Source organism: Plectrocnemia conspersa, unplaced genomic scaffold (assembly GCF_051122295.1).
Source record: "Plectrocnemia conspersa isolate PC_06_02 unplaced genomic scaffold, ASM5112229v1 ptg000001l, whole genome shotgun sequence".
In the NCBI taxonomy this organism is placed as follows: Eukaryota; Metazoa; Arthropoda; class Insecta; order Trichoptera; family Polycentropodidae; genus Plectrocnemia; species Plectrocnemia conspersa.
This window is the reverse complement of record NW_028277165.1, coordinates 810,447-832,963: the sequence shown is the minus strand read 5'-3', so window position 1 is coordinate 832,963 and position 22,517 is coordinate 810,447. Positions and strand designations below refer to the sequence as shown.

Genomic DNA, 22,517 nt, shown 5'->3' with positions numbered 1-22,517 from the left:
TGGATTCGCAGCTTTCTTAATCAAAATGGGGGGGTTTCGCGAAATTGGGGTGCGAAAATGGGGTGAAAAATTGGGGTTGTTCATCAAGACAGCTGCTTCAGGCCGCTGCAGCTGTAGACGGCACGAGACACGACCGAGATTAGCTGAAACGGTCATTCACCCTTTTAGGAAGTCGGGGAGTGATCTTCCCCCCTGAGGATATGTGCAGATGCGTCTGGGGGATTGCGGAATTCCCACTCGGAAGCGACTGAAAAACTAGGACAATGGAACATATGATCGCTCCTAACCATGGACACTTTTGTGAGAGAGTTCTCACTGCGGCGTAGGGGAAGAACTCGCAGATTAAATGACCAGATATTTTTCACATATTCAATGTCGACTAGAATTCTAAGATATTAAAGCACACGTGTATTTGCTCAACACATATGCAATGCACAATGTAGGAGTTTCGTGATACTATTATCTTGAGATATGGTTATCGAGTCTACTTCAACATAGACGTATGTATTATGTACATTTATTTCCCACATAATCTAGTAGTATGTTTTTTTTATATTGTAATTTTATCGCATAAACAAACCTATTAGTAATGTTAAGATATACGGCATCTGTATTGCAATTTGCACATTTTTGCAATTGCACATTTATCACATATTGTACAAATGTACATACACTCATCCCTCGATTTACGCGGTAGATACGTTCCAGGAAATATCGCGTAAATCGAGTTTATATAGATATTATAAAGTAAACGAGCAAAATCTTCAGCGACAATCGTGCACTTCAAAAAGCAACCCAGGACACACTGCATGGACAGTGGGAGAGGTTCAAGTTTTAGGTCAAGTGCAAGAATTGGGAGTAGGCTATTAACCCATGCGTATGTACACCACTGCGTTAAACGTGTGGAACCAAATATATTCGATTTAGAATATTTATTAAATTGAGATATTTACACGAATTAAGTTGAGAAATAATTTAAACGGATGAAAACTACAGCAGGTTATCATGGACACACATGGAAAAAAATTATTATTTTGTTTTAATTTATATTATAGAACAATTATGACCTATTTAGATATTTTTAATGACCGCTATTTTAAAATAAGATGACGTATTAGAATGACTTACAAGCATAATTGTGGTATAATACAATAATAAGTAGTATATAAGTAAACAAATAATAATAAAAAATAATTGAAATATTGGCGAAATTTTTATTTCAATCTGATATAACATATATTATATAATTATTATTTCTTTATGTATTTCTCATACATAATGTATTTTATTTTAGAGGAGGGGGAGATTCAACATGCATCATAACATACAAAGGTACAATACTAATTTAATGTAAATAATATTGTACAAGTTTTCGAGAAGAGAGAAATCTTTTCGATATTTAAATCCATCGTTTATATTATTGAATATGATTTAGTTTACGGGTTTCAGATTATAATTACGGTTTTAAAGCATTAAAAGAAAAATTATTTGTATAAAAATCGCTATAAAAAAATGCTTATTATTTTTTTAGTGTCAAGTTATTTGCATAATTTTTACCGATTTATGTACTCAATTTTCAAGTTAGTGATATGATTTGTTTTAAAATTCATTGCGTGTTTCATTGTTCAAGAAATGCCTATGCAAATCCTTCAAACTCATTAGAAATACTTGTTCGTAAAAAAATACAACACATTATTTTTATGATTTTTTAATGTTTAAATATTAGTTAAATATCATCTGCCTCAAATTCTCGATAACTTGTTTTATCTGTTGCAATTTTTTTTCATTTAGGTGTCGTCGATTTTATTATTATTTTTAAATACAACATTTACTTTTTATGACTTGTTCCTAAATTTCAAAAACTTATAAAATTCATAAATTATAAACATATATTTATTAGCCTCGAAAACAATCTAAATCGTTATGCTACTTATATTTATCCAGGGAGTAAAATCGCGGTACATAATTATGTTTTGTGGTAATAATTAAAAAAAGTTGTCTGACCCCTTTATAAATGATAAAATATATAGTGCGAAATGCTCGTTTTATGGCCAACGTTATTCTCAACGGCCACTATGACGTTTCATGAATGATAGATGTTTATATACTATCGCTTCTAATGTTATCGATAAGCTCTCTTCTTCTCAGATAACGAATCACGGTCACCCATAGAGCAAGACTGAGCATTTTTTTCATTAACACTACTTATGACAAAAGGATTTTTTATGTGACGTATGAAAAAATGGAGGGAGCGTATAGATAGGGGTCATGGGAAATTCGTTGCAAAACGAACGGTCGTTGAACCCCTATATTACTACACGCACCATTCGTTCGTTACGTAGAATACGCGCGGCCGCCGATATAGTAGTATAAATAATGGCCGAATATATATTTGAGAGGAGTCAATCGGTCGTTACGATCCGTCGGTCGTATTAATTAGCCGGATGATGACGGGCGGCATAAATGCTACATAACGGCCGTTGTAACGAATCTGATAGCGAACGCACAACGGACGCATTCTTCGCCCTCTTCGCGATGATTGATGGTGTATGGTCTATGGTCGATATTATGATTGTTAAAGCGTTTAAAAATAAATCACCTTATGGACGCTATTGGACTTGAATTATATTCTTATGTTTTTTTTTTAAAAGTTTTCAAGGCTACCGAGTTATTATGCAATTTTATGTAAATACACCTTTTGCTAAAATATTTTAAATTTCATTTTATGCTCAATATAAAAATAATTATAATTATGTATTTATAAAAAGTGATTAGCATTATTTCATATCAAACATTGCAACACCATAAATTAGGAACATATTTCCTTATAATAATGGCTCTCAAAAATTTCTACGGTGCTTTCCAAATTAGTCGATTGTATTATTTATACGGCTGATTTGTGATATTATTTGTGTTATTAGTAATAATAAAAATATGCAAATCTGATAATATAATCATTGTGGCTAAATTAATGATTAATAGCCACAAAAATACTGATTTTATACCATTTATTTAAGCTCATATATATGTATGTAAATAAATTTAATTCACATTCATTGAAGTTAGAGCAAAGAAAATATGATAATTTTTTACTAACAATTTAATGGCAATATTTTGACATCCATTTAAATTCATATAGTGTATGACTAATACCCGAAAGACATAGGTTCAAATCACTGTACCTGGATTATCGTAAGTATTGTTTATTATAATTATATTTCCCATCGATTTAGTTCTTACATATACAGAGATACACCTACGTGCATTTAAATAAATACTTTGTTCCAATAAACGAAGTGTTTGTGTAAGCTGTAAGGTACATCTTCGGATTTTATCATCGAGAAAGGATTCGTTGCAGATAGTTATTCATAAGGTGTTCTAACTAATGCTCGCTCGTTGCCGCTCGCTCACACCTAATCTGTCCAACAGGAATGCGCAAACATTTCGTTTTATATGAAACATTTTTTTTAAATATTGCTGATTTAAATTGTCCTTTTATTATAATAACCATATTTATGTGTATAATTAAGTGTCGTTATTTTTTTCTTTGCAATATTTGATTAATTTCGTTATGACTAAATACTCAGATATGCGTTGAAATTGTGTGCTAGTATTTTTATCACTGTTTGTGGTAGATTCTTAGATTTTGTGGTAGATTTTGATATGTGTAAATATTATTGAGTCAATTTAAAAAATATTTAAACGGTCAGTATTGTTTTATTCTATTGACCCATAAATATTTTAGCAACAGAAACAATGCTTTTAGTGTAGATACTATTTAAGAACGAGCCTTGAAAATTAGGAGAACCTTAGTCGTCCTTCTTTAGTTGATAATGAACAACTGAATACAATAGTTGAATAAGTTTATTAATCCATCAGTTCTAGAAAATAAAAAAAATAAGTGGGTACCGCACGAAAAACATCTATAATGCATAGTATGTGTTTCATTTCTAATTTCTGAGTAAATGATTTTATACAACACAAAACTGGTTATATGTTACAATGATTTTGGTGACTACTGGAAGCTAAGAGTTATATACAGAGAGAGTAATTAGAAGATCTCGTAATCTTTACAACCATAGATTCATCAAGGAGAAGCAATAACAGCGTAAAATGGTAGTAAATTTATAATAATGGCAATAAAGTATGTTTAATGTTTCAAATTAATTACAGTAATTTCAATGGAAGATAATGGATAAAATCAGTGATTTCGCTATTTGATAGGAATTTTAAATACTATATACATAGTATATTGTGTTTTGACAAAATGTGATATTTTTTTACACTACTAAATTAATTAAAAATTAATATATTGCCATCGCTAGATAAAAGTTAAAATATTAATCTCGTTCGAATGATTTTTTTGAAGTAAGTCGAAGTAACATTATTATTAGCACTCGAAAACGCGTGAACGGAGACTGACCGCGATGTTTCGCTATTTCGTGAAAACGCGTGAGTGGACCGTAATGTGTTAAAATAAGAAGACCAGCTGATGCGTCTCACAGCGATATCGATACAAAAGAATGTGCTTTTAACTATGATGGCATAACCGTGGATAATTTGTGAAATAAAATTGAGTAAGTGCCGCTTGCACAACTTCTGCGAAGTATTATGATTTTTATTTTATCTATTTAAAAAGTATTTAAAAAAGTATCGTTTGAAAGTTTTAATAGAAATAAAATAGCTTCAACGATAACCAAAGTACTGAGCAAGTTTTCGTAGCTTACGTTACGTAATAATTCAATATTTTTTGCACTGTTAAAATGCATTGAACTCGACATCAACAAAAGCCTGTTTTATTGTGGAGAAGCTTATAAGTGTTTAAATAAGTACAGAAACAGATGGTTAACAAGAATAACAGTAGACATTTTTATTTCGTGAAAATCTCATTCCAAGTTAATGTGCAAGGTATTTCCTAGTCTTGACGTATTTCAAAATGGAAAATAAGAGAGTTGACGACATTGAATTATTACCATTCATACAGGAGTTTGATTTATATAAGAATTCTTTGAGATCATTAAGCGGCACGAAGAAAAAGACTGTTGTGTTAGGTGGCTGTAGAAAATCTCGCACAAGTCCTTGTACAAAACTTAAACTTTAATCCGCTCAGGTGTCTCGGTGGTCGGTGGCACAGGTACCAGCTGATAATGGAACCGTATCCGAGCCGAGAGCAGATAAAGGAGCGATCTTCTGGGAAACTATCAAAGAGTCTTTTTTTCTCAAAACAAACCTCACCGCGGAAGGTCCGTTTGGTTTTCAATGAATTCCTGAGTAAGCTGCGTCTCTGTCTCTCCTCAGTCTTCGATCCGAGAAGAGACTGGGACAACACTCGAACGGCGGTTGGCCGTCTGTACGGTTCGAACGCCGTCGAGAGATCTGGTGCCAGCCTCCCGAGGAAAACCTTTCACGGGCATTAAAACCTGTGGGATTTTGCCCTTGTTTCTTCCGATCCGAATCTGGGCTTTCAACTCTAGGGGCTGCTTTTTTAATTTCCATTTACTATTAGTTTAATTCGAAGAACAATCTGGCTTCAAATTACGTATGCGCAGCTTGTTCTTTCCCGTTAGTCAAAGTGTCCGTTGTTAGGACAATATCTCGGTTCACTTCAGCCGATTTTTTATTTCACTTTTTTTCCCGACTGCTTTACGTAACGTTCGTATTTAAATGCATAATTAACTCTGGCGTCTGACTTTTATGCTTTATGAGTTTGTTGGATTTCGGAACAATATCAGATTTATTATATTTTAGGCAAGAGAATCGCTATTCTTAAATACGCACCTTTTTCGAAAAACTTATGATGGCCTTATTTGGCAAAAGCGAACCAATTATATGGGAAAAAAGTAATGAAAGGAGTGTAACTTTTATTTTAATTTTAATTATGTTATTAAAATATATAAGCGAGTAACAGATGACGGAAAGTAAGAGTCAACGACTTTTATCCGTCGCTTAAGGAGGTTAAATCTAAGCACAGCTGAACCATGTTCTTGATATTTGGATCTCTCGTATCACAAGATATCAAATATAAGAGCTTCAGTTTCTTATAATATCAAATGCTATGCAATCCATTAAAGCAAACATGTAACACACATCATCGAAATCATGATTCGGCGTATTCAATTAATCGTAATGCGAGTCGAAAGCGATGTAATAAAAACAAATTGCCACAGCTCCGTTGGCGATAAGAACACAAACACAGATTCGCCACAGTGCGCACACAATCAAAGAACAAAACTGTTAATTTTAACGTTTCAGTCGAGCGCAGCCATGTGTGGGGAATCAACTGCTTTCATATACATAAATATCTATTATTCTTCACGCAAGCACACCGAAATAATCTGTAGCAGATAACGCGAAACATAATAAACACAACTCTGTGTGTTATTGTTGTGATTGCAGTAAGCGATTAATGAGCGCTAAGATAGCGCCTCGACGGAGTTAATTTAGCGCTTATTATTTTTTCAGGAATCGGGTGGGTTTCGTTGCCCAGTTTCGGCGATGTCAAAAATTAAAGCACCCGGAAAGGATATTTTAACGACGGCCGTTGGACTGCCCTGAAATACGGCATTCCGATGGAAGCGGCTCCACCGTCAACGATCTTCGCGGGACAAGTGTATTGATCTTGCACACAAATAAAAGGAACAACAACAACAGAGAGCAAAAGGTTTCGCGACTGGAAAGAAAAGAACAGCAAGAGTCGGCGTCAGCTGACTCCGTAGCTTTTGGCGCGAGCCCGTCCCGTTTTGGCGGGAGAAACTGCCAACGCGGCACGTTCACCTGATTTACAGACACAACCTGATTATTCCATTGTTTTTTGCCAAAAAGGGGGAAATCCTGAATCGATCCAAAACATCGACACCTTCGAAATTCACCACCAAAAGTGATATAAATATATCGAATTCATTTATTATGCACTCACATATATTATTAGAAAGTATATTTTTCTAAGGTATACTCAGTATATAACTTTTACTAATTAATTCTCAGCTTGACACAACATCTAATAATTATTTTTATGAACTAGTTTTCTGATACTGCTGATTTAACAAAGGATAATCCCTTATTTATATTAAAATTTACTATGTGATTTAGATATGTCACAATTACACCATAAGCCTAACCACACATTTTAAGATATTGTGAAACAAACCAGGTAACCTTTAGTGCGTTTAAATAAATCGAGTCTAAATTTAACTCCATATTACAGTGCGAGTACATATTGTAACTCCTTTGTTTAATCAGCTGTGATTTTGCCTGTGTGTATTTGGTCTGTATTTTAATTTAAATGGTAAAATGCAACATAAGGTAATAAAGACATAAAATTGCACAAAAATGTATTATGGCCGAAAAAATAATACAAAAAATCTAATGGCTTATAAGCTACATTAGAGAATTATTAATATCATCTATACACTACCCAGCTCTACTTTAAATAATCATCACGATATTCATCAGTGAGATTAGAAAAAGCTAGTAATTATAATTATAATAATCACTAATTCCTATTTTTCACGTATGATATAAATTAAAAAATATTTGGATTCATATGGGATTCAAACCAAAATTTTTCGCTTATATAATTTTTTCAACAAAAACGTTCATTAACAATCCAATTGAAAATCTGATTTTTTATTAATTGAAAATAGTACACCTGCTTTTTTTTTATTCGTGACACAATAAAAATTGTGCACTACGTCAATAATTGTATGGTTCATTGTATCTTAATATTTTATTTATTAAAAACGAGTTTCACAGCAGTGATTTTTTTCTTGATCCTTTGTCCATTAACTTAAAAACTAGTTTAAAAATCAAATTGCATTGAGTGCAAAAAACATTGACTTTAGTTTTATAAAAAATGAACCTCATTAAAAAATATTTTCAATAAAAATCCCAGCTCCCTAATGGGGTTATTAATAATTTAATTTGCTTCTATTTTTTTTAGATCAATTCAGTTTATTATATTGAAATACATTTATTAGTAATTTTTAATTAATTTATTAAAAGTGCGTTTGCGTATATTATACGATGTATTAATTTTTTTTAAATTCATTTCTTTAAATTGTATTCACAATAATTTTTTTTTTATTATAATCATATAAAAATAAAAACGATACTTTCTTAAATTATTATAAAATAAAAATATTCCTGAAGTTTTTGCGGGGGAGTTTTTAAATTTCGCTAAAATAGTTCTCCAGCTTCTTTTATGTTCCAATTTATTTGGTAGGCATCGTTAATATTTTTATCTTTTTAAATGACATTTAATTTTACTTCTGTTAATTCTCACAATCGCAATGTAACGACTTTTATCAAGCAAACTATTGCGCTGTTTGTAGTTTGTAAAAGATAATTATGCGGTTAAGCGATAATTAAAAATGTTTTACTCGGTTATTTTATACATTTTGTATATTATAATTGTTGCAATTTTTGTATTAAAAATAAATTGTAATTTTCAAGCTCACGTGAGAATAGGTCGAATAGAAACGTGTTACGACCAATTTAAAATTGCGAATAATTAATCTACATGAAATCAAAATGGCCGTTTATATGCCAATTATTGGCATATCGCCACGTCGAAGCTCAACCGCCGACTGCGATGAGATTAACCACAGGTGATTTCTTCTCCGTGTTTATTTTGACAAAAAAAAATTGACTCCCAACGGTCGTTTTCTCTAATAACTTTGCAGGGACTTCGTGCATTACCAGATGTTGCGCTACGCGTGGGTCCTTCTGCGATATCGAATATCTCCTCTCCGTGAAGATAATTTACTATCGGAGGATGCGAGGACGAGACAAAAAATTAAATTAATGACATAACTACGCCTATTTGGTGGGAGTTGCGCAACGCGAGAGAGTGAGCCATGTTCGATATCGGAAACGCGAATTATCATTTTAACAGGATTATCAGAAGTTAACGTTATCCTGTCGAATAATAAACAGCCGTTGAGAGTGAGACTCGAGCCGATTTGTTGTGAAGAACTGCTGATTCGAGTGCGCGCGAACCGGTCGACTATAACACCTTCCCGACCAGAATCTATTTTACGTCGGTTTTCAAACGCGCATGCGCAAACCACTTGTGAATATTTTATAAAAATCGATGCAAATGACACACGAACGCAAAAAGAAGAGCACAAAAAGATTCGCATAATGAGAATTAACAATGGCGGAAGAAATTCGAAGGGAGTGCCAAGTCTTGAATTCTCGGAAACGCTAATTATATTGTCTGCGAGTACAACGGTATAATTAATGAATAATAATATAATCATTTCGATTTTAAGGATGTGAAAGAAAGAGACTTCGTTACTGATGAAGAACGCAGCATTTGCTACACAATTATTACATTGTGTTCTATACGATTGGAACATACACAAAATTTGTATGGACTTGCATTCAAACAGACGATTCGCTATATGTCACACTTTATACGAAAATAAGGTATAAGTGTAGTCGTTTTATTAATAACCAGCACGATCGATTAGTAGTATGAGTCTAAGAGTAACACCAAAGAGAGTTGGGTTTGAATCATATGTGAACTCTAATGTATTTCAATTTTTACAGTGTAACAGAGGGACACATTTGTATAAAAATAACACTAAAATAATATTTTTTGTGCAATTTTATACGTGGTATGTACTTCAAAATGAAATCCAACACTCACAATGTTAAATTAAAAATAATAATATAAAAATAAATAAATACAAAGTTTAATATGTAGGCGGCTCATATCTTAAGAGATGTGGATCGTCCTACAAGAACTGTACTAGCTTTTCATGGCTAATGGGTTGCTAAGTACATCTTTGTGTTTAACGAGCGTATTAAGGAGTTGGATGGAACGAGCCAGGTAAGAATTCACGAAAAGTATGGCCTCAAATAACTGATGCAATCGTACTCTACTACTAACATAATAAAAGTTCTAAAACTAATTATAGTTTCATTAGGACAAACTAAGCTAACTCATCTCTCAGGGGAAAATAAGCGGAATAAAAAGTACAGACGGACGTCGCATATCTCAAATAGCTCAATAGTTTGCACTTTGATATTATACTGTTTTAAAAATATGATAGCTGTCTTTACCGATATGACTACGGAATTTTGATATAAGAGTATCGGTCAAAATATATTCAAGCCGAATTTTGGTCAATAACAATTATCACTTTTCTAAAGTCAGAAATTCACGTCAAAAGCAATAACATCTATTGGTCAAAATTAGGTTTAGATATGCTTTATTCGATTCTCAATAATTGTAAGCAGTAGTAGTATTGATTTAAATAGCCTTATTATGAACGCTAGGTAACCGAGGGTTTCCACTTCGATGGCACGATTTTATTGTTTTTGACGTAGATTCTAAGCAGGAGCGGCATTTGGAAGGGAGGAGGGTAGGTGTGGGAATTTATCTTCCATTGAATTTAGTTAAAATCATGGATGTATTTTAATGAAATATCATGAATCCCTGGAAAAAACTGAAATGGCGTACCTGTTCATTGCTCCTTCTTCGCCCAGCAATTGCTCCAGAGCCAGCATTGCCCACCGAGATTCATCCATCGCATACCAGTGGACGATATTGCCCACTTTGAGAGCCTATGCCACACTGTAATTTGTACAACCAAAATAAATATTCAAGTAAACTAGTAAATATTTGACGACAATTAAAACATCAGCATTTTGATGATACCGTTGCAATATGACAGACATTAACTAGCCCAATACGTTACAACGGAGTAAACACAATCAGTGACTACCAAGTCTGTAAATAAGTGACGTTAAATTTGTTTTATTTGTTATAAACGTAGAAAAAAGACTTTCGAACGAAATTATAATTTTATAATGATCGCTAATTCTGTTTTCAAAGATACGATATAAATTAAAAAATAATATAGTCTATACGGGATTCGAACCAATGTTTTTTCATAAAATATAAATTTACTAATAATACATTTACATATTATTTTAGAATATTACTATATTTCCGGTACACGTGTGATTTTAATACTTTACAAAATTAGCAGCTTGAAAATGTCCAAATGGTTATACGCTTCGTTGAGAAATTGAGAAGCTGTTCTAGAGGTAAATTAGCGCGACCAGATGTAAGCGTTTATGCGCAAAAAATAGGAAGCGAGAAAAACACACGTAGGCAAATTTGACGCTTTTTGTGAAATTGTGAATCATTCCATAACAATAAATTAGTACAACATATATAATTATCGAGTATAAAACAAGTATACAACTTATACTATTTGAAGTCTGTCGCCAAAGAACGAGAGCGTTGGTATATATTTTCCCAAGGGAGATCGGAAACCCTAACCGGTAAGATCTCAATACATATAGAAGACACCTTTTTTCTTTTTTGACAATTTGCACTTTTGAACTTTGGCCATTTAAACCGGTGCGCCCCGAACGCATATGACATGCCAGATGTAGACTTGCTACCGTAACTATAAATTAGAGCGGCAGTTGGAAATTTCATGTTTTAATATTTACAATAAGCTAAGGTTTCGTTAAATTTGTTCGATCTTCCGCACCGATGATGAAAAATGATACCTACTAAGTTCCAGCAGCAGGTATCAATCTGTTCTAAGAAACTCGCCCAAAACTTTGGAAGCTATTGAAAATGGTCGTTTCGTCAGGTATGTTGGTTAGGTTAACCTAGGTTCTAGGAATTCGGTATTCCGGTTGCGTAATAGCTACGTGTAATTTTATAACTCTCATGTATTTTAACGTCCGTCGAGACGAGTATGATAATGGCCGCAGGAAAGGGCAAAAAAAAATGTATTGGAGTAGCGGAGAAGGGGAGAAGCCGGTCGCGAAGGTGTTATCGGGCAGGGGTGTGTCTGGCGAAGCGTCTCAGCGGCGCTAGGCATTCGGCCGCGGGACGCCGGCCGGTGCGTTTCGCCACGAATCTCCGCGCCGCTCTTCGTTCCGACGTGCGACTGTTCGGGGATGCGCCCTTCGCACTACTAGTGCGAAAACAAGCAAGATGGACACGCACGACGGCTGCGACATCTCGCTCACAAGGCAAGTACAATATTGCACATGTTCTTTTCTACTTACGGTTTTTATTCCGCTTTGTTCGTTTTTCGACTTATAAACGACGACTTGTACGCAACGGTGTTTATGCAAAAATCAAAAAGTGCTTCCGTTTCGACGGTTGAGGGTGTTCTGATCCGTCGTGAAAAGTGTTGCCAACCGAAATTAATAAAAAAAAAAACAACGGCGCGTACGCGAACGCTCGTTATTGTGAACAGAAATCAGAGCGTCCTGAGACGTGATTATTTGGACACTAGTCACAGTTTAAAAAAGTGCTGCCAACCTGTCAAATGTCATCCGATTTATAAACATTTTCCAATCATTTTTAAAATTTCAATTTATGATTTAAACTACGGTAGTTTCATATTAACAATTGGATTCTGCCGTTGGTATCGAACTATAAATATTTCACTACGCGGCCTGGGAGGGGTGGGAGACGTTGGACCAAATCTGATATTTAGGGGAGTGGAGTTTTATATATTTTTTTATGCAAGAGTTTGCTCTATGTTTTGGTATGAAATACTTGTATGGATATAAATATGTTATAATGCGCTTGAGTGTTTTCTAATGACACACATTTTTAAAAGATACTTTTTCATAAGACACCAATATGCTTTCGGCGCGTAGCTATTAGGAGTTGAAACAATTTATGTCATATGTATGTGAGTGCGTGTTTGAGCATTACGTATTGAGAAAACCTATTAAGTATTTTTTAAGATTTGTAACATTTAAATTAAATGAAAAATTCAATGAATTATATAAGCACGATGCATATTTTGACGAATCCCATGTGAACCTTGTTTTACAATTTCTAATGTGTCGTGGAGATAATAATTAGCGATTATTATATAATTACAATTATTCCGATCGATCGCATATTAGGTTTCCCTAGATTTTCCTAATCTCGCGGATGAAGATTAACTCGAATCGAAGTAGGTAGTACTATCTATATATTTGTTATAAACAAATATCTAATTATTATCTGCTTCAGTTCATATATAATATGTATATCAAAAATGTAAGGTCTATTTGAATTTCTTGATTATTTTATTATATTATTATTAATCTGTATGTTCAGATTCAATATCCTCCAAAAATGATACTTGGCAGTCACAATTTTAAAACTTTTTATTGAATTATGCCGTGTAAAAATACATTTTTTTATTTGTATTGTAAAAATACAAGTTAGTAGGCTTAAGCGTTCGTAAAGGTTCTTTTTGTCGGGAATGATAACTCTGCATGATAACTCATGCAATCTAATAAATTTACCTCTGGTAATGATTTATTGACATTTGAAATTTTATGTGAAATAAAGTAACTCAGTAAATTATACTCCGAATTATGTTTAAAAATAATTGTGTTAAACTTTTTCAAATCAGCAGAATTAATTCAGTAACGTTTCCAACGTTTGTTTCGTTTCTTTTAAATTTGATTCTAATCTTTATAATATTTTCAGACACTGAAATGTATCTGATTATGTTTTATTTTTTTGAATTTTTGTTTTTGTTATTTTTTTGACCAATGGCGGATATGATTATTGCCCGTTCCGTATGGATGTTGAAATTGAGAAAAAAGCGTAAGTGTACGCGGTAACCGAAAAACGACCGCCGGTTGTCGGTCGACCGCTCGACCTTGTCGTCGGTCGTCGAGAGCGAACGTGAACGCAAACGCAAACGGCAACGAACGGCCACTCTTGCTATCGTAGCATCTGTTTATTTTCCGCGCGACTGACTTCCGCCCCCTTCGCTTTCGCGTCTAACCGTCGCGTTCCGCTTCTTCGGCAGGATGATCAACGACAAGTTCGTGATCGACTCGGGCGGCAAGCGGCGCGCCAGCGAGTCCGGAGCCTCCAGGCTCACCTCCAGGATGGTCCCGCAGACGCTGGCTTTCCTCTCGTACGACTCGGACTTCTCGTGGAAGAACGCCGACGAGGACAAGGAGAACGCCACTCCGTCGAAGCTGAGCGACCAGGACTACGCCTCCAGGGACTCCGGCTTCGAGAACTCGTCCGGCTTCGACGGCCGCCCCAGGTTCTGCGACTACGACATGCGCGACCTGGAGCGCGAGTTCGGTCTCGACGACCGCGTCGGCAGCAAGTACGAGATCATCAGCACCGACAGCCCCGGCGGCGCCACCGCGGCCACCCTCGGTTCCATCGTCGCGTCCGACTTCCAGTTCGGCTCGCCCATCGACAGTTTCGGCGAGTGCGAGGCGTCCGAGAGCTTCGACGCTCCGAGGCCGACCAGAAAGCTCCCGCCCCGATCCGAGACCACGAGGGCGCTCGACTTCGACTCGGGCTCGACGGCCGTCCGCTTCGAGTTCCTCTCGCCGTCCATCCTTCCCCTCAAAGGCAACTTCTTCTCGCTCAAACGCTCCAATCGAGACTCGCCGATGAAGTGCGAGACGCCGACGAGAGGCGAATCTCCCTTCGGCAGCGGCTGCAAGAAGATGCGGGTCGACTTCGACTCGCCGCTCGGGAGGTACGAGCGCGAACAAAAACCGTCCCGCCTGTTCGACTCCCCCGGCGCCGAGTTCGAGGAGTGCATGTTCGACGTCGACGACGACAGATCGGCGCCGTCCGTCCCCGCCAGCTTTCAATCCCTCATCTCCGGCGAGATCCAGACCGCCGCCGGACTGACCCCCGTCCGACCCGAGAGCTTCGTCTCCGTCAGGCCCGCCCTGCGGCGATGCTTGAGTCTGCAAACGGAGAGCGGCGCCGAGCGAGTGCGAGCCGCCCTGTTCCAGTCGCCCAACCGATCGACGACGAAACGAGCAGAGGTAAATTTAAAACTGCACTTTCGATCCGCTGGTCGTAGACAGTCGCTATATCTCAATTTCTCCCATAGATGGCCGTCGAATCTTCTTTGTTGTCGAAGCGCAGAAAGAGTCACGGCCTCCAGAGCATATCTGAAAGGCCTATCTTCGGGGCCGCTTTGCAGAGGACTCTTTCTGAAAACGAAGCTACGATGGCCCTGACGGAAGGTTTGTCTAACATGTGTTATTTCTGTATTTTATCGTTGATAGTGCATACTAATCTGTATTATTAGTATATCATAATAAATAGTCACTAACTTTTATTAATTATCAGTTATGCATTTAAATACATAGTTTGTTCAATAAAACTAATTGTTTATGCATTACAATAACAATAATAAGAATAAGAAATTAAATAAATGCACATATTGAGCAATATTTTATTTGGTATACAATTTTTCGAATAGTTTTGTATGTTTTATTATTGTATATAGAGTACACTTTTAATGAGCAATATATAAAATAATATGCACTTGTATTGTAAGCATTTTATAAGAAAATGCTATTTGTTTTGTGCTTAGGCCGAGTTAATTGCTTATAATAATATTTAGAGCAAAATTACATATGATTTTTTTAAATTACTTTAAATAAAATGTTTAGTATAAGAGTTAAAGTAAATAGCTTGTTTATGAATGTATAGTAATTTGTTCGAGACGTGTGTTTTTATCATTATGCGATAAATGCTAAATAGGGTTTAGTAATTATACAACAAAAATTTTGATCATAAATAATAAATATGCACATATGTATGTGTATTTGAGAATACATAAATACATATATGAATGTCTGTATATAAAACATATGTTAATATGATTTTAATTTAAAAAATATTTTATAATTACATTTGTAATTTACATTAGTATGATTCACTTACATTTCCTATAATTACGCAAATTTTTACTTAAAAATAGAGAAAAATATTTAACAGTTGGAATTAAAAGTAAAATATATTTGACACCTATTTCAGAATTTTCGTGTCATCGCTAAATATATATAAATCCAATTTATATAATCCCTCTTTTAAATAGATTCGTTGCAGAGTTATTCATGGGGTGTGCATTTTATTTTACATATTGCTCATTAAAATTGTGGTATATTTTATTATAATAAACTCAAATTAAACAATTTTTAAAACAGAAAACTATTCCAGATTTTTTTAACATATTTAATAAAGTAACTTTGGTCATTCGCTACACTAACGAAATGCTAATGCGCAGTTTATATATTGTAATGCATAAAAAATAGTTTTATGGAACAAAGTATTTTATAGATTGATCGTTTAAATTGTCTTCATTAAATATTTTGTTTTAAATTCAAATGTTATATTTTATTTTAACTGAATGTTGGCACTTAAACAGAATATATAGGTTGTCCCAAAATTAACGAACGAAATTAAATTCGACGAACTCTCTTCGCTGTGCACGGTCATTAGGCTTCAGTTGTTGTGCTAATTGAATTTTGTACGTATGGAGACACAGATCTTTTGTGAGTATACGCTGTAAAGAGCTTCTTGAAATTTGCAATTCTTGTCCACCTAGTGATATTTACATTTGAACGGCTTGTTTTTGGACAACCCATGAGTTTACAACTCATCCAGACTCTCTGAATTTTGCAATTAATCTCTTGGTAATTGACGAACTTAAAACACTTTATCGATAATATTTTGTATTAAATTTTCGAATTGCGGCCGCCGAACTTTGATTATTTTTCAGATATTGTTCAATAATGAAAACACGTTGTATCGTGTAACACTCCATTTTTACTAACCCTAAACTCTCAGCTGTCAAATTTTTGTTTTTCAAAGTTGCCAACATTTACTGCATAAATGACATTACTGCATATAATGAATATATTTTATACCAAAAAATAGTTTCGGTATTGTTACTATGATAGTTAAGAGCTTCGATCTGATATTTATTGACCGCTTATCAAAAAGTTACTGATTATTTATGTTTATTAATAATATTACTGACCGTTTTATGTAAAAGTTACTAATTAAACTAATTTATCACCTATATAAAATTGAATAAAATAAAGTTCTCCAAATTGTCATTAGTAGAAATATTTCAGATTTCTGATTCATCTAGAGAACGCTTGTTTAGGTCGGCCGCACTTGGACGGTTTCCTGTTTAGGTTTCCGCATCAGGAATTCAGATCTGTAAACCTGAATGCACGCATTTCATACAAAATGTTATACATGACGCATACGTTTGTATGTTTTCCGAACGCCATGTACATTTTGTATGAAATGTGTGGATTCGGGTTTCCGAATCTGAATTACTGATGCGGAAACCTAAACAGGAAACCGTGCATGTGCGGGCCGGCCTTACTCTTGTGAGTTTCTGTTTTATTTCTTAATGACTTTCACGTTACGTATAAATATTTTAATCTCATTTATCTATCATATTTTTCTCCCAATTCGATAATTTCAGCAGTAAATAAATTTGATTGTTCAGTTATTTCATCTTCATAAATACAATGGTTATTCAAATCATGAAAATATTTTTTTATAAAAACTAAATTTTGTAAAAATGCAATATTTTTTTAAAGAAAATAACATAATGAGATATAATAATAAATATAAACATAATGATAAATACTACTTTTATACCTTCAACAAATATTCACTTCAGTTTGGTTATTTATTGAATTAGGATAATTTGATGTATAACAGTATATCTGATATTGAACAATCATTTTCTTGTAAAACTGTCATTGTCAATTTTTTTTCTCATTACATAACAGTAAGTAAAATTTAATAAGAAAATAACCATGCAGCACTGATTTATTAAAATTTATATTTTTAAAACCGCGTGTAACGTATAAAATTGTATGTTTCAGCTTATGACGACGCCAATCTGATCGGTGACTTTTCTAGACCGTTCTGCTTACCGCTGGAAAACAGCCAGCATCAAGATCTTAAAGCCATCTCCGGCGACACGTTGGCCGCTCTCGTCGACGGATTGTACAAAGACACAATCGACTCGTATCAAGTGATAGACTGCAGATATCCGTACGAGTTTGAAGGCGGACACATAGTGGGCGCTAAGAACCTCTTCACCGAGGAGCTGGTGCAGAAGCATTTGCTGAGCACCGAAGTTTGCACGAGTGCCGAATCCCCGCAGCGACGCGTCCTCGTGTTCCACTGCGAGTTCTCCTTCGAGAGGGGACCTAAATTGTGAGTCGAATCTTTTGGCAATCTGTTTGCGCTATCGACGTCGCTTCTCTGACACCGATGCGTTAATTTCAGATGCCGGTTTTTGAGGCGAGCCGATCGAGCCCTGAACAGGGACGCGTATCCTTCGCTGATCCACCCGGAAATGTATGTGTTGCGCGGCGGCTATCGAGGGTTCCACGCTCAGTACGCCCGTCACTGCCTACCGATTGCGGGCGGATACACCTCCATGTCGGATCCCCGACACGCGCCCGCCCTCAAGCGTCACCGCTCCGAAGCTTCCAAGAGAGCTTTCTCTTGATGTGATTTTCCTTTAAATTTACTGTGATGAGGTAATTTGTAAATAACTTATAGTTTCGCGTCAATGTACACTATTATTTATACGCGCTTATAAAGAGCCATTTTCGAATCAAAGTTTAGATACTATGTAATATATTTATTGAATAGTTTAAAGGACGTTTTTATGTACAGTGCCATATTTTTTATAGCGTAGTGGCTATTCGGACGTTCCGACGTCTCGAATCTCGCGTCCTCCGACCGTAAGCGCGCAAGATACGCTGAGATCGAACTTGAATCTTGTGATAAAATTCAAATAATTTTTATTCAAGTTTATTATTTTTAATTGTATATGAATACATACTTAATATAGAAATTGTTTATACGCATGTTACTATTGCTAAAATTATAATATTTTCACCGGAGCCTTTTTAACGACTTATATAATATTTTTATGCGATTGTAATTTTTCGATGAATTCTTTTGTATTTACGTATATATGGATTGTGCGAAAAATATCGTTTTCAACTTTAAAAGTGCTAGTCTTCGTCGTCGTATATATTAGTAATTTATATTTTAACGTATATTGTATTCGTTGTGCAAATTATAATAAATCAGCAGTTGTTCGACGACATTAGATCGACTTTTCATTGAGAACGTTGTAGCATGATTTTTTTGAATTGCTAGCGTCCGGCGGTAATACGTACAAACGATCAGTTACTGGTATCGATTAAGAATAATTTAAGCATATGTTTGACTTTAAAATTTGCTACGTACGTAAATAATCGAGCGCACGCGACCAAAATCGACAAACGCTATCGCGAGTTATATTTTCATTATCTAGTCTGCGTCCGTTCCCTGAATTATCACACGACGCGAAAGACGATACGCGTTGGACGATTTCGGTTTTCCGTCTCGAAATTTGGGCTTCCGTTCGCTTTAGGTTTGTCGACGTATCTGGAACCAAAGAAGAAGGAAAATATCTCGAGATGATGCGATAATTCTTCACGTTTTTTAACTAAAATTTTGACATCGGGAAGTGCAAAAATTGTGATGCAATTTTTATATGTAACGAAAATTTATTTATATCGGACGAGAAATATTTCAGTACCGTATGAAAATATACTTTCGACTGCTTCGAGACGAAGCGCATTATGAATTAAATTTTTTTCTAAGGATTCTTATAAACGAGAATATTTTTGTGGCAATTTTTTATTAGATAAGAATTTGACATACGCTTATAGAGTTAAGGATGATATGAGTTATATTTTTATTTGTAGTTTTATAAACGACGTCCGATATCAGCTCTGTCTTTATTTCGTAAAAAAATTACAAAATATGTGTCGAGGATAACGGGAACTGAGAATTGCCATTACGTAATGTTATATTTAGAGAATTTCAACGTTTTATATAATATTTATGATAGGCGCTCTCGAGAGCGGTGATACTGTAACATAAGACAGAGTTAGTTGTGTACATAATTAGATTAGTATGCATATTTTATTTTTATAAAAAAAACAAGAAATATAGAATTATGAAATTTTTGTTTGTATTTTCTTTCATCGGCTTGATATGTTCCCCCTTACAGAGAAGAAATTGTGTATAATTTGAAACGTAAAAACTTGTGTGATTTTTACATAAGATTTTGGCAAGGTAAAATATAAAAAAGATAATATGATAATAATCAATTGACGCACAAATATAATTATCATATCGTATAAAGAGCGAAGCGATTAGCATCTCTGATGATTTTTAAACTGACATCAAAACTTCAAACTTAGCGACGATGATTATTCGTCATAGTATTCAAAGACACCAGTCCAATCAGGATTCCGAAAAAAGCATTTAGCGGAGACAGTCATAATACTTTTATTTCAAGCTGGTAAAAATAAAATAATCTATCACTTCGGTCCCTTTGACTCGAAAAAAATGCCGACAATGTCCGGAAGCGTTCGAAGCTGGCCAAGTCGACTGAATTACCCCCACTTTAATTCCCGTTATCGGTAACCTCGGACAACTTCAGAGATTTTAGAGCAGGCAGAACCGAACTCGACCCAAGTAACCCACTATATTCTCCGTCCTTTGCCAACTTCCAGAGAGTGTAGTGCAGGCATTAGAGTTGCCGTCGATAATGAAGAGTAGAAGAAAGAATATATTTACTGTTGGTTCTCTTTCGTTGTTAATCACAGCTGGTGGTATAATTCCAATACAGATATTTTAGAAGTCTTACATCTCTGGCATCTAGCCTAATTGGTGTGTTTTTTATGCTATCAAATGCTTTCTCACAAATCTATAAAAATGTGAACAGGTGTATGAACTTTGTGACATATCTTAAGTTTTAATATTGTCAACTGTTTTTGTGATTGGTTTTTATTGTTTGTAATAATTAAATAATAATAATAATAATTACTATTAAATACTTATTAATAAATATAAATAAGATATAATTAATAAAATATCAATATTAACTCTTAGTAAATATTAAATAATAATAATAATAACAAAAACGATTCCTTGTCGTAGAATCATTTTATTTTACTTGTTCTATTATTTTATAATTTATTTGTAATGTGTTTATTTATTTACATTAAATTAATACCATCGTGACCTAACAGGTTACCCCAATGCGTCACGATGGTCGAAAAGTTTGTTATTTATTGTATATATATGTGTGTGTGTGTGTGTAATATATATTACATATTCCGCCTGGAGTGAAGATATGTTGCACTCTTGCCGGTCCCAAGCCCGGATAAAGGAGGAGGGTTTCTATCATGGAGCAAACCAACCAACGTGGATAAATCCAAATAGTTATGAAAAAATCACAAAGAAATAATAAATCCGCCCCGATTCATAATGACCTAGACCAGGGGTCGGCAAAGTGCGGCTCCGGAGCCGCATGCGGCTCTTTGACTCCTTGAGTGCGGCTCTGGCACAAATATCCACGGGCTCGGGCGCTAATTCTGGTCAAGTGTCCTTTCCATGCAACGTTGAATGTGTGCGTGAGCGTAGTACCTGTTTCGTCCGGAAGGGGCGCAGCGCAGCGTAGTAGTATGACAGCTGTCAATCTGCGTATTTGGCGGCTACAGAAAAGCCGGCCAAAAGTATGACCGGCGTCAGAAAAGGGTTTGTTACCATTTTGAAAGAAAAAATAATCACGAGATATTGGTATATCATTGCGTTATTCACCAAGAAGCACTTTGTGCGCAGACATTTCCGAAAGAAATTAGTAAAGTTATGGGATTAGTGAGCACGATCATCAACTCCATTGTAGCTAAAGCTCTTAATCATCGTCAATTCAAAGAATTTTTAGTTAAAATGGAGAGTGAGTACGCTGATCTTCTACTTCATAACAAGGTTCGATGGTTATCAAGAGGGAACGTTTTAAAACGTTTCGCGTCCCTATTGCCAGAAATTTAAGCATTTCTTCTTGAGAAGAATGTTCACTATCCAGAACTTACAGACAATCAGTGGATCCAAAACCTTCATTTCATGGTAGACGTTACGTCTCATCTAAATCAGCATAACCGTAAACTACAAGGGAAAGGAAACACAATTTTTTCGATGTTAGAAGAAGTCATTTCATTCGAAAACAACTTATCCCTTTTTGCTCAAGATTTTAAAAGGGAAACATTGTTTCACTTTCCGAGCCTGCTGAAGCATCGCCAAGAAAATAATTCCTCTTTTGACAAACACCATTTCAAAACAATAATTTTAAATATGAGGGAAGCATTTCTCAGCAGGTTTCAGGAGTTTAAAAACAGCAAAGCGACCTTAGCATTCGTCAAAAATCCTCTTAATGCTATAATAACTGAGTTGAAATTTTCTCCTTTTGGCATTGACATTGTAAATTTGAAATACAATTGCAGGATTTAAAAAACAAGGAAATATAGAGCTCCAAATTTCAACTTCTTTGTATTGATTTGGAAATATTGAAGAACGAATGTGATCTTAGTTCACAACACAAGTGGTCTGCTTTGAAAGACCTGGAGAATGAAGACATGATCATTTTCAACGTCTGGAATAGTATTCCTGACTTACGATCAGCTGAAAAAACTTGCGTTTGCTGTTCTTTCCCTTTTTGGTTCTACATATTCATGCGAACAATCCTTTTCAAGCATGAACTTTATCAAGAGTAAACTGAGAAGTTATCTTATTGATGAGAACCTGGAATCATGCCTAAAATTAAAAACAACAACATATAAACCTGACTTACTGAAACTTTCCAAGGAGATGC

General features: G+C 35.0%; 1 protein-coding gene and 1 long non-coding RNA gene across 2 annotated transcripts; both read left to right on the top strand.

Moving 5' to 3' along the window:
- Positions 1-6,250: 6,250 nt before the first annotated feature.
- Positions 6,251-7,773, top strand: LOC148238292 (uncharacterized). The gene is made up of 2 exons (XR_015811338.1): positions 6,251-6,395; positions 6,463-7,773. It is a non-coding gene; the product is annotated as an uncharacterized LOC148238292 (long non-coding RNA).
- Positions 7,774-11,814: 4,041 nt separating this feature from the next.
- LOC148238291 (M-phase inducer phosphatase-like) lies at positions 11,815-19,827 on the top strand. The gene is made up of 5 exons (XM_088197283.1): positions 11,815-12,006; positions 13,803-14,796; positions 14,865-15,000; positions 17,674-18,010; positions 18,083-19,827. Exons 1-5 carry the CDS (start codon positions 11,969-11,971, stop codon positions 18,306-18,308), a joined length of 1,731 nt encoding a protein of 576 aa, XP_088053409.1. The 5' UTR covers positions 11,815-11,968; the 3' UTR covers positions 18,309-19,827.
- The last annotated feature ends 2,690 nt before the right edge of the window (positions 19,828-22,517 follow it).